The 16739-nt window shown below is 38.1% G+C and overlaps 2 protein-coding genes across 2 annotated transcripts; one reads left to right on the forward strand and one right to left on the reverse strand.

The window, feature by feature from the left end:
* Positions 1-890: 890 nt before the first annotated feature.
* LOC103957108 (beta-1,4-xylosyltransferase IRX14) lies at positions 891-5302 on the reverse strand. The gene is made up of 3 exons (XM_009369208.3): positions 4226-5302; positions 3412-3972; positions 891-1133 (listed from the first exon to the last, which is right to left on the reverse strand). Exons 1-3 carry the CDS (start codon positions 4957-4959, stop codon positions 896-898), a joined length of 1533 nt encoding a protein of 510 aa, XP_009367483.2. The 5' UTR covers positions 4960-5302; the 3' UTR covers positions 891-895.
* A 9500-nt stretch (positions 5303-14802) lies between these two features.
* Positions 14803-16472, forward strand: LOC103957105 (probable WRKY transcription factor 7). The gene is made up of 3 exons (XM_009369197.3): positions 14803-15671; positions 15792-15917; positions 16035-16472. The coding sequence occupies exons 1-3, from the start codon at positions 14959-14961 to the stop codon at positions 16192-16194; spliced, it is 999 nt and encodes a 332-aa protein (XP_009367472.1). The 5' UTR covers positions 14803-14958; the 3' UTR covers positions 16195-16472.
* Positions 16473-16739: the final 267 nt, after the last annotated feature.

The following is a 16739-nucleotide window of genomic DNA, read 5'->3' on the forward strand; positions in this document are numbered from 1 at the left end:
ACATTGAAATGTTTCTCCCTGAACTGCCCTCACCAGCTACCTTCTCCTTTTAAGAGCTACAGTTTTTTATCCAGTAAATGGGCCCGAGACTCAAGTTTTTGCTAGCCTTGTCTTTGAGCCATTCATCTATTCTGGAATCCTAGGATTGTCTTGCTGGAGCCAAGATGCTCAGTCAAATTTGAAATTTCTGCGTACACATTTTCTCCGACCCCACATCCTTACTTCATCCTTTTTAATTTTTCTTTGATTTATTCAATTCAAAAACCATAAATAAACAGGAGCATGCACGGATTATCGGGGCCTGCAAATGACATTTCTTCGGTTCCAAATTACATCGACCCGAAATCTCACTTTTTTTTTTTTTTTTTCCCATAAATTTATGACGGCCAGTTAGTGCAATTGCTCAGTAAGGCTTCAACTAGAATTAAAAAGGGACTGTTGTGAAATGAATGGGGAAATTTTAATACATTTGGAATCGTTTCATTTCTACGAAATTCAACTGAACACAAACTCTATAATTCCTATTTAGCAAAATATGTATAACATTTTGGAGTATATCAAATACAACTTCCTGCAAGGCAGCAGGTGCAGCAAGACTCCATCGGTCGATCACGACGTACCTTTTGCATGAGACCAGAAAATTAAGCACCCAAAAAAAAAAAAAGGAAAAAATTTGTGAAACTAATGTAAGAATCAAACTCGAATGCACATATAAACTAGCCCCCCTCCCCCCTATTACAGGTGCCTTACTGTACGTACCCGCTGACAGCATACGCTTCTCGGCCTCTTCAACTAAATTTTCCTGATGCATCTTCACACAAATTTTCTCCACGCTGAAGACCGAAGTCTCAAATTCAAACAGCAGTATATGTTTTGGGCGTCGATGGCAAATGTTTCAGTTTTGTTCCGTATGCCTTGCAGAAGCCTGCATGTCAATCGTTTTTGTCTCGTGCTTTCTCTTGTTCCGAGGACTTCTCTTTGTTCTGGGTGCACGAATTTTTATAGGACGCTTCACTGTGTGCTCTTCAACTCCAGTTTCTGTTTTTTCATTAGCTGAGAGTTCAGGAGGAGCATCAGGCCATGGTGTACGTTTCGATGGTACGGTGATTTCCAAAGGAGGATCTATAGTCCATCTGTACAAGACAAATTCAAACTAATGATCAAATTGAGAGCAGAGAAATCATGCTAGCATGACAAAAGGCTGACTGCATGGACAACCAAATGTTACCATACATTAAACTCCAATGGTTCACGTCTCACACAAGAAGAACAATATGACGCCTCATGGATCAAATATATTACGCATTTCTTGTGAGGTAATATTTCACTATTGACTATCAGATCACAAAGGATAAATAATGTTGAAATGTTCCACGGGAGCATAAAAACTCAAAAGTAAAATACTAGGTGCGGTTGTATATGCTCATACAGGCAGGTCAAGTTTTCAATCAGAATTGCCCTCATGAGGATATAATGGAATCAAGTCTTCGCACACAAGTAACTGGTGACTTGGATTACTTCTTGTGGGTGAACCTAGAAGACCCTTTAGCCCAAGGAGAAAAAAAGCGGAGGAGACTTTTAACGATGCAATAAACTGGGAAATTAGAAATTAAAAAACCTGCTCTATTAAGAAAAGAAAAGATGGAACTAATATATTTGTGACTAGAAACAATACTCTAAGCAACATCAATAAAATATGAAGACATCATGATAACATGAAATAGAATGCGACTTCACAAAGGCCAGTTTATGTCTCGAACAATCAAAAGATATTTTTCAACTTTTAGGATGTGAGGGAGCAATTACATACGGTACAGACAAAAAATAGCTTGTACATGTGAAGGCCGCTACATTTTAGGACTTGACTAAAAATAGCTTCCCCCCCTACTCACCAGTCATATTGTATCTAGAAATCAATTCAAGTATTACCAAAATGCCTTGCTACAAAATAATCGCTTACTGACGTATAAACATTTCAAATGCCAAAATATTTTTCTAGTTTCTACTGATAATAAGATTATCGCAATACCTAGAAGAATAAAATGATAATAATCATATCTTTTTATTATCGACATACATTTCAGTTCAAAATGCCAGAAAATTTATTAATTAGAAAATATTTTCTTCAAAACAATTTACATTTTCAAAATCATTTTGCAATTTTTCTTCAACTGTAGCAAATTTTTTACTAGACTCTGAAAAAAATATGCTAAGGGGTAGTTGTGATATTATGACAAAAAGACATGTTTATTCCTAGTGATATTAAATAAAGTCCCAGGTCCATTCTTTACCAAAAAAAAAAAAACGCAAATGATATTGCCAATGTTATATTTAGAGCCTACATGGTCCTACTTTCTCTGGCATAGGTAAAGGCTGGAACAGGGAGTAATGAGAAAGAGAATCAAGTAGGTAAATATGTTGATTACATAAAGAGGTGTTCGATAGGGACCGTATAAATCAAATCCACGAAATTCGACCACTTTTTTTTTTTTTTTTTTTTTTGTCGATAGAAATTCTATCATGTGGTTATTGAAAAGTAAGCAACTTATTTCAACTTAGGTCACTTCAAGTCCAATACTAGCATCTCTTTTCAGATTGTGAGATGAGAACTTGCATCCGAATGCAATGCAGAAGGCTAATCAAATACTGCTCTAAATTCTCATATCAACCAACATAAGACGCTAAACAAAAATGGCTATGCCTACGTGCCTTGAATCTGAATGTTATAATAGACTGGACCAGTTGGGATATATCGCCCATGTTGCTAATACTTGAATTGATTTCTAGATACAATACAACTGATGAGTGGGGCAGTTTTTGGGTGGGGGCGGGGCGGGGAGCTATTTTTAGTCAAGTCCTAAAATGTAGCGGCCTTCATATTTACAAGCACATATAGCCACTTAGCCAGTATTTGGAAGCAGGTAGTAGGAAAAGGGCTAAATGGTAAAGTCTCCCATTAATACATTGGACAAAGAAAAATTCAGCATTTGTGGACATTTTAGGTGGAAACGGGTGCAGGATATTGGGATATAGAGACTCCACAGCACCATAGCACCAATAATCCTGAGATATGCTACACAGATCATGCTGAATGCGCTGTAAAGGAAAAGTTCCCAAAATCTAGGCAAAGGACTTTGAGTGTTGGGCACGAGAAATCTCCTAAATTGGCTAGCAAATATCTACCTATGTTCACACAAAAATTCTATAAGTATCAAGTAGTTTGCCAGTATTGTACATGAAAACATATGCAAACATACATCTCCCACTGGGGTTCATAAGATACAAAAAGAAAATAGGGAAGCACCCCCATACCTAGCTTGCGGATCACCATCAGGTCAAAATGAACAACCAAACTGTATTGAATCAATAGGAAAAATGGATATTACAATGAACAAAATATGAAGGACTAACCTGGGAGGAAATTTACTATCGAAACGAGCTTCAACGCGGAGCCACCAGAGCAACACTTGGCGCCCACAATTTCCAAGTGGTTCAACCATGGACAGGTCCTTCAACAAGAATAGAGGGGTCACTATCTCCTCATCAGCCCCACCAATACTATCTAGATCATTAACCCACTCTGGTTTATCTTCAGCTTCACTCCAAAGCAACCTTGAATTCAACACAAACCCAGCCCACTCCAGCTTCCTGGGCAGTACAGGTGCTCGATCATCAATGTAATTTGCCCTCTTTCCCACATACGGCAAGGTGTTAAAGGTGTGCCAACCAATCAACTTATTGGATGAGTTACAAGCAGGACCTTGAATTGGCATTGACTGGTTCTCCCCTTCCTCATTTTTCTCAACTGCGGACTCTGACGATTCATCTGTATTCTCCGAATGAGCAAGTATTCCCACCGAAACAGCACCAAACCATTTCACATTCTGCAGCTCATCGAAAAGCTCCATACTGTGCATATTACTATCGTCTGCAAACATAACAATCCCGTCCAGGTTCTGCTCTCTCACAATTCTGCTCCATCACAAACAAAGTCAAAATCGTAAACTAAATGGAACCTGCATTTCATAATCTAAAGATATCTTCAATTGCTTTAATTCTCACGAATAATAATAACTACAGATTATCAGTCCAATAATAATATCCACAATCATTTGGTTAAGCTTCAATTTTTCTTCTTTCATGATATTTAACTGCAATTTTCGGAGAATAACTAATTAACAGAAGTAAATAAACGAAAATAAAACTGTAAAAATTGAGAATTCACCTCAAAGCACGAAGCCGCATCCGAGCCTCCAGCAGGTGGCGGCCATCCCAAGTATTAGGCATCCGCTGATCAAACCCCTCGTGGATGATCCGGAGCCCGGACTTGGAAACGATCGACGCCGTCTCATTGGTAACCCCGCCCGCCTCAACGACGATCCAGACGACGTTGTACGGGACGAGCATTAGCGAGTGCATAACGCCAGTCAAATGTAGCGCCTGGAAAGTCCGAGCATAGGTGGGCGTGACGGCGATGACCGTTTTGGGGTTGGTGACTCCGAACTGCCTCCTCTGCTCCCTCTGAACCGTCTCAATTATGCGGTGCGCCTTCATGGTCTCGGTCGGGTTCGGGTGCGGCCACGGCCGGATTCGGATCCCGTGCCGCCCGACCACGACCCGGCTGCTGGAGCTCGCGGTGGTGGCGTTCCTGTTGAGATTAAACTCGAGATTCGCGATCGGGTTCGCGGGGAGCTCTAGGTTTCTCACGGTGAGATCAGCAACTGTCCGAAACGGCGCCGGATAGAGATTGGAAGAGGAGGTGGAGAAGAGGAAGAAGAAGACGAGGCGAGAGAAGCGGAAGCCGAGGACGAGGCTGATGAGGCAGCAGAGGCCATGGAGTACGAGCCAGAACACCGTCGCTGGCGACTTGCCGTCTGATGTGGAGTCCAACGGCGCCGATCCCCTGAAGCTGTTGCTCCGTCGGGTGAGGTAGCTCTGGTGCAAAGCCGAGAGCTTCATACTCTCTCTCTCTGTCTCTCTCAAATCGTAGAGAGGGAAAGCCGAGCTAAGAATTGGAGAGGTGGGCTTGTTTGTTGTGTGGTCTCTGGAGCACTATATCCCTTGAGTTCCTTTGACGTTAGTTGAGCTCTCTGTAGAGAGAGAAAGAGAGAGGAGAGAGAAAGAGAGAGAGGGAGAGGTTGGGGATGGTGGCGATGATTAAGACGGAATTAAGCTGTGATTTGTTCATTTTAATCGGAGATTCCTTCGAAATTACGAATGAACTTTCAAAGTTGTTAGATTTGCTTTGCCTTTCAGCTTCTTTCTCAGTATTTTCCTTGTCCGCTTTCAGACAGAGAGAGAGTGGGAGAGGGGAGGAGCGAGAGAGAGAGAGAGAGAGAGAGAGAGAGAGAGAGAGTGCTCGGCCCATAAGCTGCGGGCCCAGATGGGCTTCGTATGATTTCGGACAGGGAGGCTTTGGTTTTAATGCACGCAACGATTTTCTATGTTAATATTCCAAATTAATTAAATTATTAGTTAATTATCGGAGTTGATGAGTGACATTTAATTATGCAGGTCAAATTAATAGTTGATGGAGCGAGACCTAAATAAGGAGAGAGCGATGTTGACGGACCAACCCGATTGATTTTTTGCGGTGGGGAAAATTTGGAAATTATTTATGTGGGGGTCTGCAATTTCAACAAATTATATTGCTTGCTTGTTTAGGAAGTTAATTAATGGAAATTTCCCCCTAAACCCAGACGAAATCTTGATTATTCACCCGTTTTGGAAAACAGTTTGCGGGAAATTTGATTTTTAGGGCTAATTGAATAGTAACCAATTGTGTAAATATATGAATTTTATTAGGGTGCCTAATTTGCACGATTAGCCATAAAAAGGCAGGATTTTGTAACATGAACCAGAGGGCCCAGTAAACGACCAGACTAAGAAGGAGGCCCAGTAATTGACATCCAAGAACGAATCATTTCATTCAGTGACAAATTTTCTCTACAGCGATTAGATTTGAACACGATACGTCATATCGAACGATAAACGTTTTTAGAGCTTGTTTGGATATCTTTTATAATGACTGAAAGTATTTTTTTGTACAAATATTTTTAGAACTAATCCTTAGTAAAAATACAAGTAAATCCTGAAAACATTTTCTCTAAAAACTCTTTCAATCAATTTAAAAGCACATTCAAACGATCCCTTAATTGCTTAGTCTATGAATCATTTGCAGTTATACATCATTTTAGCACCGCCGCAACAGGTCGAGGACACATCAACGGTCGAAATGAGGTTGGTGGGTGGTTAATATTTAATTAAGTTTGTTTTGCTTCAGACGGAGGTAAGCAATCTCTCTCATCCTTAAAACAATTAATGGAAAGTTCGGTAACAAAGAAAAAGCAATTAAGAGAGAGACACAATGCGCATTATGCCATTTTAGTACAAAAGCACTTCAACCAAAAGCTTCACTTCCAAATTAAGCTTACAGAAACATTTTGTGGACTCTAACTATAATCCCATTTAACTTGCACCCCTTTTTGCAAAATCCAAACACAAGTAAACAATACTTGGTTACGAAAGGTTTTGAAGAAAGTCCATCTCAAAATATATCATCGCTCATTTCATATACTTGGTTGCGCGAACAAATAATCAATTTTTATATAATGGTTTATAATACGAGAGATTTTAATCATAAGTATAAAACTATGTGAGTCGTCCGACGTCCACAGAGTATTTTGAGAATTACTTCATTTAAAACCTCGAGGACTCAAGTATTATTCAACAATCAACACGGAAATTCTTTGTTAGGTATCACATCAATCAGTCATGACCTTAATTTCGAAATTTTATTTTGATATCGAATTAATTAGTAAATATTGACCGGGATGCGTGTCATACATGTGATATAATCATGCAAAAACACCAACTTCACAACAACATGTATTTTATTTAAGATTAAATATCATTGTTAAACCTTAAAATGAAACATTCTTTTTTTTAATTATCACATGTTGCTTAAGTTTATAGGAACAAAGAGTCGGTGAGGAAGCAAAAAAGAAATAATTTGATGTCCGTGAAAGTTTTATACGTGAATTCAACTTTAGATGTTGTCTTGGTCGTAACTAACAAATACTCAATCACTTACACTTAAATTTGATATCAAGAATGGAAAGTAATTTAAACAATTTAATTGTTTAAATTTCAACGCCTCACATCAAATTCAAAAGTGTCTGACAACAAATTGTTAGTTATCAGGTGATCACAAGAACGCAATTGTAGATCCAATAGTTTTTTTTTTTTTTGATTCATAGTTTGAGGATTTTAATTCATGTTATAAAAGAAAACATATGTTTGAGCAGACTAAGATCCTTTATGAACCCTTTTTTTTAAATCTGTTGGGATCAATCAATCCTCACCGTTCACACCGGATCCTGCGGTTAGAATCTTAAAATAAAAAAATAAAAAAATAAATCTTTTTCTGCAAAAAACTATTCATCATTGTTTTGCAGGAAACTGGATCCTCTCCTGAGCTCAAGATGGGGATCCTCATGAGCAGCCCATCCGGGGCATTCAAACTTGATCCAACAGCTGCAATTATTATAACTTTTAGAGGGGCCCTCTGTTTAGACCGTTGGATCAAAATTCAATGCCCTAGATGGGTTGCTTAGGAGGATCCCCATCCTGAGCTCAGGAGAGGATCCAGTTCCGTTTTGTAGGACCCCCTCTCTTCATCGTTTTGTTAACAACAGTTAAGATTTTAGAGTTAAGGGTTGCAGCGGTGTAGGTGCTGATTTTGGGAAGGTAAGGTGAAGGACTTGCAATTGGGGGTTGTGGTGGTATTAGGGTTGATTTTGGAGTGGGGTTGAATTTAACCTGGAATTTGGGTGTTTGGTAGTTCAAGGTTGGGAACTTTGAAGTGAGAGAGAAAGAGAGAAGAGTTGAAGGGGAAGAGGTAGCAACTATTTTGGCTGTTGGATTCTTATCAACGGATGAGATCCATCGGCTCGGAAAATCCCCTCAAAACTGATTCGAAGAGGATATGAATCCTGTTTGAGCATGCCCTAAACGTTGGGCCATATCTCACATTAAGCCTAACATAATGAGTAACCCAGACGAAGATAGAATAATTGGGCTTGGTTTTTGAGTCTTGAACTGGCATCACATCTGATGACACCAAGTTTGCATTCAAACTGACCGAAAGGGTCCAACTACTGGGCCAGATCAAAGACCCAAAAGAATGGAAAGACACTCGAATGCTGCCCGGTGAAAACACGAGCGAAGAATCGCACATTGATCAACAACTGCTAATGTCATGTCATCTTAATCATAATATCAATGTGGAGTTTGAATACAAATAAAACACAACAATCTAATGTGGACCAAGGGAGCTATGTTAATGCCATCTTAAATATGTTTTATGTTAAGCATATTACAGTAATAAGGATTGGACTGATCGGATGGGACTTGTGTCTATATCATATATGTTTAGATTATATAATCAAGGGAACTGGCAGTAAATAACTGTTCCCAAAGGTTATCTGCTTTGTTAAAAAAGTGTCAATAAATATATACACACCAGACAAGACTGTAGTAAAAATCAATTTATTTTTCACGACAAAATCTTTTACTTACAAAAAGAGAGAAGCACATAAAAGTTCATCAAAGACTAAAGATTTGTTGTTGGATCCTTGGTTTATAAATGGTTTAATCAAGAGAGATAGACATCCATTGAACTTCTAGAATAGAAAATAAGTGAAATTCTGTCTTTAGGTCATTGTCAATACGCAAACTTCAATCTACACAACAAGTCAGTTTAGTTTGATTCATTTCATTTTCTTGATCCAGTGATTTTGTTGTTATAACATGTTGTATCTACACAACAAGTATGAAATTTGTGCTGGTATGAAAAAGTCATTTTGGCATTAAAATGTGGGCCAGATCAAAATGAGGTGGGTGGATAAATCCATGAGTCGAATTCAAATGCATACATCGAAGGTTTGTCCAGATGCATTTGAAATAGGGTTGGGACGATGGAATATATCCAGAAACATGCATGTGAGTTCTGACTGGCTTACGTCGTCCCATAGTGGTTATGTATGAAATTCTTCTTCCCTACCTGATCACGATCAACTCTCTATTATTTTTTTAAGAAAAACACGTGCATGCATCTTCCTCGTTCTTCAATGGAAATGGGAAAAAAACAAAAACATACTGTTGATTGGGATTTTTCAAGGAAATTTCTTCAATGATACATAATGTTGAATAATACGTAAAATGAATGACTGATTGTGTACAGAGTGTCGTATGCAGTTGCAGATACAACAAATGAGAACGGTTTTTTGAATGGGTGGAGAGACAATATAGCGAGTTTTGTTTGTGTGGGTGAGCCGGACAACATGAATCATGGGTCCGGGTTGATATAAAAATTCATCCCCCCTTGCAAAGAGTGTTTAATATATTGTTGGTGTTAACTTTGTGAGTATAACACTCGTCACATATCATGATCATGCGATAATTTATAAAATGTAAATAAGCATAATTTGTCAAGTGACGCAAAGATTATATTCTTAGAAGACTCCCAACTACGATGCTTGATATTGTCTCCTTGAATTACTTAATTTTATCAAAAAGAATCATTAACAACTAGATCCTCTTTGTTAAATTTGATTAAGAAACTCATAACACAAGTTTGTCCATCTGAAAGCTTCTGAAACTACTTGCTAATATAGAATCCATAGACTAATGTTTAGTGGTACTTTTATTCCCACCACATATTGAATAGCATGCAAAGCAATTGAACATTAGTTGATTTTACTATTGTTCCATCTGTGTTTGATCCAATTTATTTATGCATCCCTTAACGTAAATATAATATTGTATTAGAAAAAAATGAAGATTTGGACTCAAATACGGTTGGTAGAATAGTAAACACTTTACCGCAGTTATGAAAAGTAATTATACGTATGCACTTTAGCGCATTTTATTCCTCACAAATTCATTTTTTCCTTAATAACTAACTATTTAACCAACTACCAAAATCGCTCTACTAAACAAATGCATCTTATCGAATAAAAATGTTTTATCCAGGAAAGACAATCCATGCTTAATATTTTATTTTATTTTTTCAAAAGATAACATTAATGAATTAAATAGAGTTTTTTTTTCTTTTGGCAAAAGATAAATTTTTTAGTTTAAATGCTAGATTACAAAATTAACGATGGTACAAGAGCCAGAACTCTCTCTCTCATAATATGTTTTCTATTCCTATTGGCCGCCCCGTAAATTACTGACATTTGGGTGTGAAGTCAAAACTTAGGCACCCAATTCAACTCCATCACGTTTCGTTGCACAAATAGTCAATTTTCTCCTGCTTTCCGGCTATTGACTTTGGTGCCAACGCAGTCAATTCACGAACATTGTGGACAATCAGTCCCAATCCCCCCACGCGTGCCCATTGCACCAGTCCAAATACAAATTAACAAATTTGATTTTGTTTTGGTCCCCCCTAGTCGTTAATGAATTAAAATGGCCTTTAGCTACGGTGGAATCATCCTACGATTATGCTAATTAAATTGCTAATAATATTGCTACGTCTTTACTAATTGATTGATTACAAAAATTTCAATGTCGATAAAAAAAAAACAACTCAATATAGGCAGGCACTAGCCTACAACTACAAGCAACATTTTTTTTTTGTCAATCAACTAGAAGCAACATATTTCTTAACCACTTGCTGATATTGTTCCCAAAATTTTAAGGTGCACATTAACTGCGTCAAATACTAATAAATATAAGTATAACCCTACGATAATACAAAATTCGTTCAGTACTACTAAAATGATGTAAAACTCATTATATTTTAAAGCTAAAAGACCTTTAAAGATAATATATTAATAAGTGTTGTGTGTACGAAGCTTGTTCATCTTATAATGTATTGTTATCTCACTCAACATTACCACGTAAAAACATTCTCACACATTATTAAGCGCTGCCCAAAATTGCTTGCTGAAATGGGTGCACCACCTTTTTTAAGTTTTGTCAACAAAGCTTATCGATCGTATAGGTTGCTCATCACATCGGCAGCCTCCCTAAACCATTTGTATCCATTACTTTTGTGTGTAATGATGATTTTTGCACATGAACCTACTTTCTAATATCATGCATAAAATTACATATGCATTAACATCTTTTCCTTTAGAATTTGTTTATACAAAACTCTAATGTGTTAATTAATTAATTTGCATGGACCATTTCTTTTGTGATGGTTTTGGAGTGTTGTAGAAGCCTGCAAGCCTGTACAAATGGCAGCGGCAGGTACACAATGCACATGAAGTCATGAGCCAAGTTTTTAATAGGAGCCAAAAGTAAAAGGTGGCGTGCACAAATAGGGACAGAACCCAGCTATACAAATCAGAAGAAAGCGAAGTTGATGGCCAATCTTTGCAATAGAGTCGGCAACAAAGTTGGCCTCACGAAAAATTTGGTGACAATAAATACAATAAAAAGCATGCAAATGATCGGAGAATATCTTCAAAAAAGAACGAAGTCTCCAAGGGGTAAAGCATTTGCGAAGAATGTAGTCAATCAAAAGCTTAGGATCTCCTTCAAAAACGGCCTTCTTGGATCCAGCACGTTTAGCATGAACTAAACCAAAATGAAGAGCAGAGGCTTCAACAAGAATCACCGAGGAATTACCGACCTCTTTTGCACGAGCCAATTTAGGAGTGTTAGAAAAATCTCTAGCTATAAAACCAGCAGGTGCAGAACCATCAAAGTTGAGTGTTAACGTCGGGCAATTTTAGGTCTACATAATAGTGCAAGTCGGGAGAACAGTTCAAGGGAGGTTGAGAAGCCTAAGGCCCAAGGTGCTTAGAAGAGGATACATGTGAACGCTATAGTCGACCGCCTACGAGCTAAGCTCGACCAAAGTATGTAATGAGCTTTCCGACCGTCAGGAGCACGGGGGTAGGTTAATAGCTTAATGACACAAATATCTAGGAACACTAGATGTCAATCAAGTCATGTGGCAGCCCACAGTCAGTGGTAGAGACCTAGAAGGGGACGTAAAGGTGGTCAGAACAGCGCTAGGAGAGGCAGGGTTGGCTAACCAAAGCTGAACTGGACGCTCCGCCTGCATCACTCTAACAGAACCCGTTATTTCGACTAAACACATGTTACTTCACACCCGAATGTTTGGTTGATAGGTGGAAAGGTGTCAACAAGTTAGTCAACATAGATGGCGAGTTAAATGTCAAGTTGGAAAGACACAAGACTGATGAGTTTATTGGGAGCCTAGATAAAGGGGTGGAAACCTTTTGTATTAGGATCGAACAATTGAAAGGAGAGAGAGTTCATGTATTGGCCGAGCATTTTTTTTAGTCTTGAAATCAATATAATCCGAGTAACATAGTGGATGTTCCCAATTTTTTAGGGGTAAGCCACTTAAACATTTAAGTCCATTTCATTTCGGTCTATTTCATAAACCCATCAAGAGTTTAGTATTTTAATTTGCTAACTTGCAAATTTTGAGCATTAACATTGAGCATCAATAAACCATTAGAAGGAGAGGTTCATTTTATTTCACTTCTATGAACAACGGACGCACAAGGGAGAAGGAGTAAGTAAAAAAAAAAAAAAAGATCCCTCAAAACCTTTAGAAACAATTGTAGAAACTTTGATAGGGTGGTGAACAATATTCCGGAATAACCAATGGTCTCTAGAAGTCCAAATTTGCCAACAAAGAATCAGAATTTTTTCTAGAAAGGAATAACATGAGGAGGTGGTAGGTTCCAACTGAGGCTGAGGAATATTAGAAAGTTTCCAAACTCATTGTGATGATGCACTTGATCCCTGGTTTTAATCTATTTCTAATGAAGATTCAAGAGAAAACTTTAACTGTAGGAGGAATATTTAATGACCATATCTTATTGAGAATAACGGTTTCAAATGACTAGCAGACTTAGTTGAGATCACTTTGCTTATCTTCTCTTTCAAATACTGACTTAATCGTCTGAGAACCTACGCCGGAGCCACTTCCGACGCTTGGTTTCAAGATCTTTTGCTTGTCTTTGTTCTTGCAGACCACTCCGACTACTGAAATCATCCACTCTACCCAAAAAGACAATCATCGCAATGGTGTTGATGGTGGTCAATGACCAGATCACCCACGGTCGTCCAAAATTAACAAAAAAAAATTATTGGCTAACTATGCAAATTTAAACTTTAACTAACTAACCAACAAATTAAAATTAACAAAATAAAGCTAAATTCATGAAAATTGAATAGTGAAATACCCACGGATTTCAAGGAACAACTTACGCTAAAAATCTACCCAAACATGTTGTTGGACTTCTTTGAAAGCACAAAAACAACAAAAACTTCCCTTCAATAAAAATTAACTACTATATGATTCACACTAAATGGGAAGATTTAAGTTGCGCTACAATAACAATTTAGATAACAAGAGTATATCGTTATTTAGTGGTGTTGATGCCAATGAAACAAGAAATTTTGGACAAAAAATTATACATGTTTTATTTATTAGCACGAAAATTCACCATAACAGTGTATCCGTATTATAAAAGTTGTTTTGAACTACACATGAGTTAGCATTTAATAATTAATATTAAACTTGTTATACACGACCATCGAACTTAAAACTTGTATCTCTAAAAAAAAAAAGAGATTTATTACTAAATTGTAGAAGTTGCAACAAAACTTAACCCGCTCAAAAATAAAAATACAGCTCAACCGCCTTGGCCCCATTCACCCAACACCAAGCCAGTAAGCCTCTGTCGGATGACACAATTGAAAGAAAAATGTGGACGTTTTGAATGAAAGTTACCGTGGGACAAAGTCAACTGTATCATGCTGCCACGCACCTACTCTGTCTCTTTCCCCTCTCTCTTAAATTATTTCTGTTTCCCATTTACTTGGTCCACACTCACACTCTCTCACATCAATCGATCGTCCACGTCAATCTCCAATCCAACGGCTCCGGCGCCACCTTTGACCAAATGGAAATTTGATAAGACTAAAGAGGACCCAAATCAAAAGCAAGGTCAAGATTCATCCGACACCAAGCATCAAAATTCTATCAGTCTAATCATTTAAACATCAAAGCAGAGGAAAAAGCAACCTAGTTCACTAACCAGCTTTTAGTTTAGCAATTTTAGTTTGTAATTAAAGTGTTAAATTCGGCTCATATGATATATATTTTTTAAATAAAGAAAATTTAAGCTGTACGATAAAATTAATTAATAATATAAAAATAATTTTACTTACTTATAAATTTATGCGAAATTTTTCTTATTATTATTGAGGAATTTATTTTCAAGTAAAAATTCATGATACATTTTAGAAAACTTAAATCAAAAGTTTATAGTATTATTCATTTTAAAGAAAAATCATATTTTTACATTAAAAAGTTAATTAGGATACTATTCACTTTACTTTTTATTTTGTCCTTATCATTAAAACTCAAAGTTTTTAAACCTTATTTTATTAGTTTTCTGTACATTTTATTTATATTTGAGTAGCATTGACAATAGCAAAGTTGATGTTTTATTTTCTTCGAGCAAACGATATTATTTACATTAAAAGAGTAAAAAATATATTAAACTTTACAATAAACTAGTAATAATATGATTTAAATTTAGTTTTAATGATAATTAAACTTACAAAACTCTCGTTTACAATGAAAAAAAATACCGCTAATCGTTCGAAAACCTCTCATTTGCAATTTTGTGTGGTGTGGTTGGATCTTATTCGCACCTACATCATGAGGCAAATGGTAGTGGGCCACCAGATAATTAGATGCCGTGGTTTTGACCACAGACGCATTTTAACAAACACCTCATACGCTCATCGGCATCCCAAACCCCTCTTTATCAACACCCCTTCCCCTGTCTCCCGTACACTTTTCCTCCTTTTCTCTCTCTCTCTCCCTCTCTCAGCTTTCTTTGTTTTTCTCGCTTTTCCTTTTCCTTGTTATGCTCGAGAGGGTCAGATATGGCCGTTGATTTCATGGGTTACAGAAACACCATCACCAGCAGCAGCACCAGCAGCTTCTCCGCCAAGTTGGAAGAGAACGCCGTGCAGGAAGCAGCTTCCGGCCTCGAGAGCGTCGAGAAGCTTATTCGCTTGCTGTCCCAGGCACAGCAGAACCAGCACCAAGGGAAATATCCGTCGACGGCTATGGACATGGACTGCAGAGCCGTCGCGGACGTCGCTGTTTCCAAGTTCAAGAAGGTCATTTCTCTTCTTGGTCGGACCCGGACCGGTCACGCCCGGTTCCGGCGAGCCCCTTTGACTTTGAGTTCCGGATCGTCTTCTCAAACCCAAAACCAGAGCCAAGAGATTCTTGTCAAGCATGTTCCGTTACCGGAGTCCACTAAGGTTTACCATGCGACGCCGATCCAGCAGATCCCGCCACCTCACCACCACCACCACGGTACGGTGCTTGAGAGCACTAAGGACTCATCTACCACTATAAATTTCTCGTATCCACCTACGACGTCGTTTATGTCGTCTTTAACCGGAGACTCCGATAGCAAGCAGCCAATGTCGTCATCGTCTTTTCAAATTACCAATTTGTCACAGGTTTCCTCAGCCGGAAAGCCGCCGCTTTCCTCCGCCTCGTTGAAGCGGAAGTGCAGCTCCGAGAACTTGGGGTCTGGGAAGTGCGGTGCTGGGTCCTCCGGCCGCTGCCATTGCAAGAAGAGGTGGGTCTATTTCAAACTCTAAATCTCTCTTAATTATCGTCTAGCTTCTGATTAACTTAATCGATCTCTCTCTCAATCTGTTGACTAAATTGAAATTCTGGGTTGTGGGTTTTGTTACAGAAAGCTGAGACAGAAGAGGGTCGTGAGAGTCCCGGCTATAAGCTTGAAGTTGGCCGATATCCCACCTGACGATTACTCCTGGAGAAAGTACGGACAAAAACCCATCAAAGGATCTCCACATCCAAGGTATAATTTCGATTCAAAGCTTCGAGCTTTCGAGCTAAATCGCTTGAGTTGGACGTTGTCTGGCCCCAAAACTCTGAATTATTGGGGAGTTATGTTCTGATTTGTGTGAATTTTCAGGGGATACTACAAATGCAGCAGTGTAAGAGGATGCCCGGCTCGAAAACACGTAGAGAGAGCTCTGGACGATGCGGCAATGCTAGTGGTTACCTACGAAGGCGAGCACAATCACTCTCTCTCAGTTGCAGAAACCTCCAATCTTATTCTAGAATCTTCTTAGATCATCAAAATTGAAGCTTTTGCGTTTCAGTTTCTTTTTTTTTTTTTTTTTTATGGAGGGATATTAATGGTAGCAGGCAGTACTGGTAGTGGTGGTGCTGGTAGTTTTTACAGTTCCGACTCGGTTTGACTCGGTTGGACTCAGTTCCATCTCGAAGGAGATGATGAGTTGAGTCAAATTAGTTAATTGTCCTGTACAATATGGGGATTTCCTTTTTCTCTTCAAACAATGAATTACATCTTTATTTAAAAAAAATGAAGATGGTGGATTTGGTACTACTAGTGATTTATTCTTCTTTTAAGTTTTAACAAAATAGTAGTTTAAATTATTTTAATTTCTAGAGACGGAAAATATGTTGTTATATTTCACCGATCCAACTCACGTTTCCGTGAATCGGTGTAAGTGCTAAGATGTTGATAATTTAGTACGTGGATTGATTGCTTTTACTTTGGTTCTTGTATTGGATGGATGCCTACTTTTTCCTCCATCACCCAAAGTTTTGAGTTTTTTTTTAACTTTTCGTTTGAATAAGATCGTGGGGAAAG

The sequence above is a fragment of a genome, unplaced genomic scaffold (assembly GCF_019419815.1).
Source record: "Pyrus x bretschneideri cultivar Hongxiangsu unplaced genomic scaffold, Pyrus_bretschneideri_v1 Contig8, whole genome shotgun sequence".
NCBI classification, from domain to species: Eukaryota; Viridiplantae; Streptophyta; class Magnoliopsida; order Rosales; family Rosaceae; genus Pyrus; species Pyrus x bretschneideri.

Coding starts and splice junctions, on each gene's coding strand:
- LOC103957108 (XM_009369208.3), bottom strand. CDS start 4,959: ATGAAGCTCTCGGCTTTGCACCAGAGCTACCTCACCCGACGGAGCAAC. Junction 3,973..4,225: donor ATGCGGCTTCGTGCTTTGAG/GTGAATTCTCAA, acceptor GTGATGGAGCAG/AATTGTGAGAGAGCAGAACC. Junction 1,134..3,411: donor GATAGTAAATTTCCTCCCAG/GTTAGTCCTTCA, acceptor TGTCTTGTACAG/ATGGACTATAGATCCTCCTT.
- LOC103957105 (XM_009369197.3), top strand. CDS start 14,959: ATGGCCGTTGATTTCATGGGTTACAGAAACACCATCACCAGCAGCAGC. Junction 15,672..15,791: donor CGCTGCCATTGCAAGAAGAG/GTGGGTCTATTT, acceptor GTTTTGTTACAG/AAAGCTGAGACAGAAGAGGG. Junction 15,918..16,034: donor AAAGGATCTCCACATCCAAG/GTATAATTTCGA, acceptor GTGAATTTTCAG/GGGATACTACAAATGCAGCA.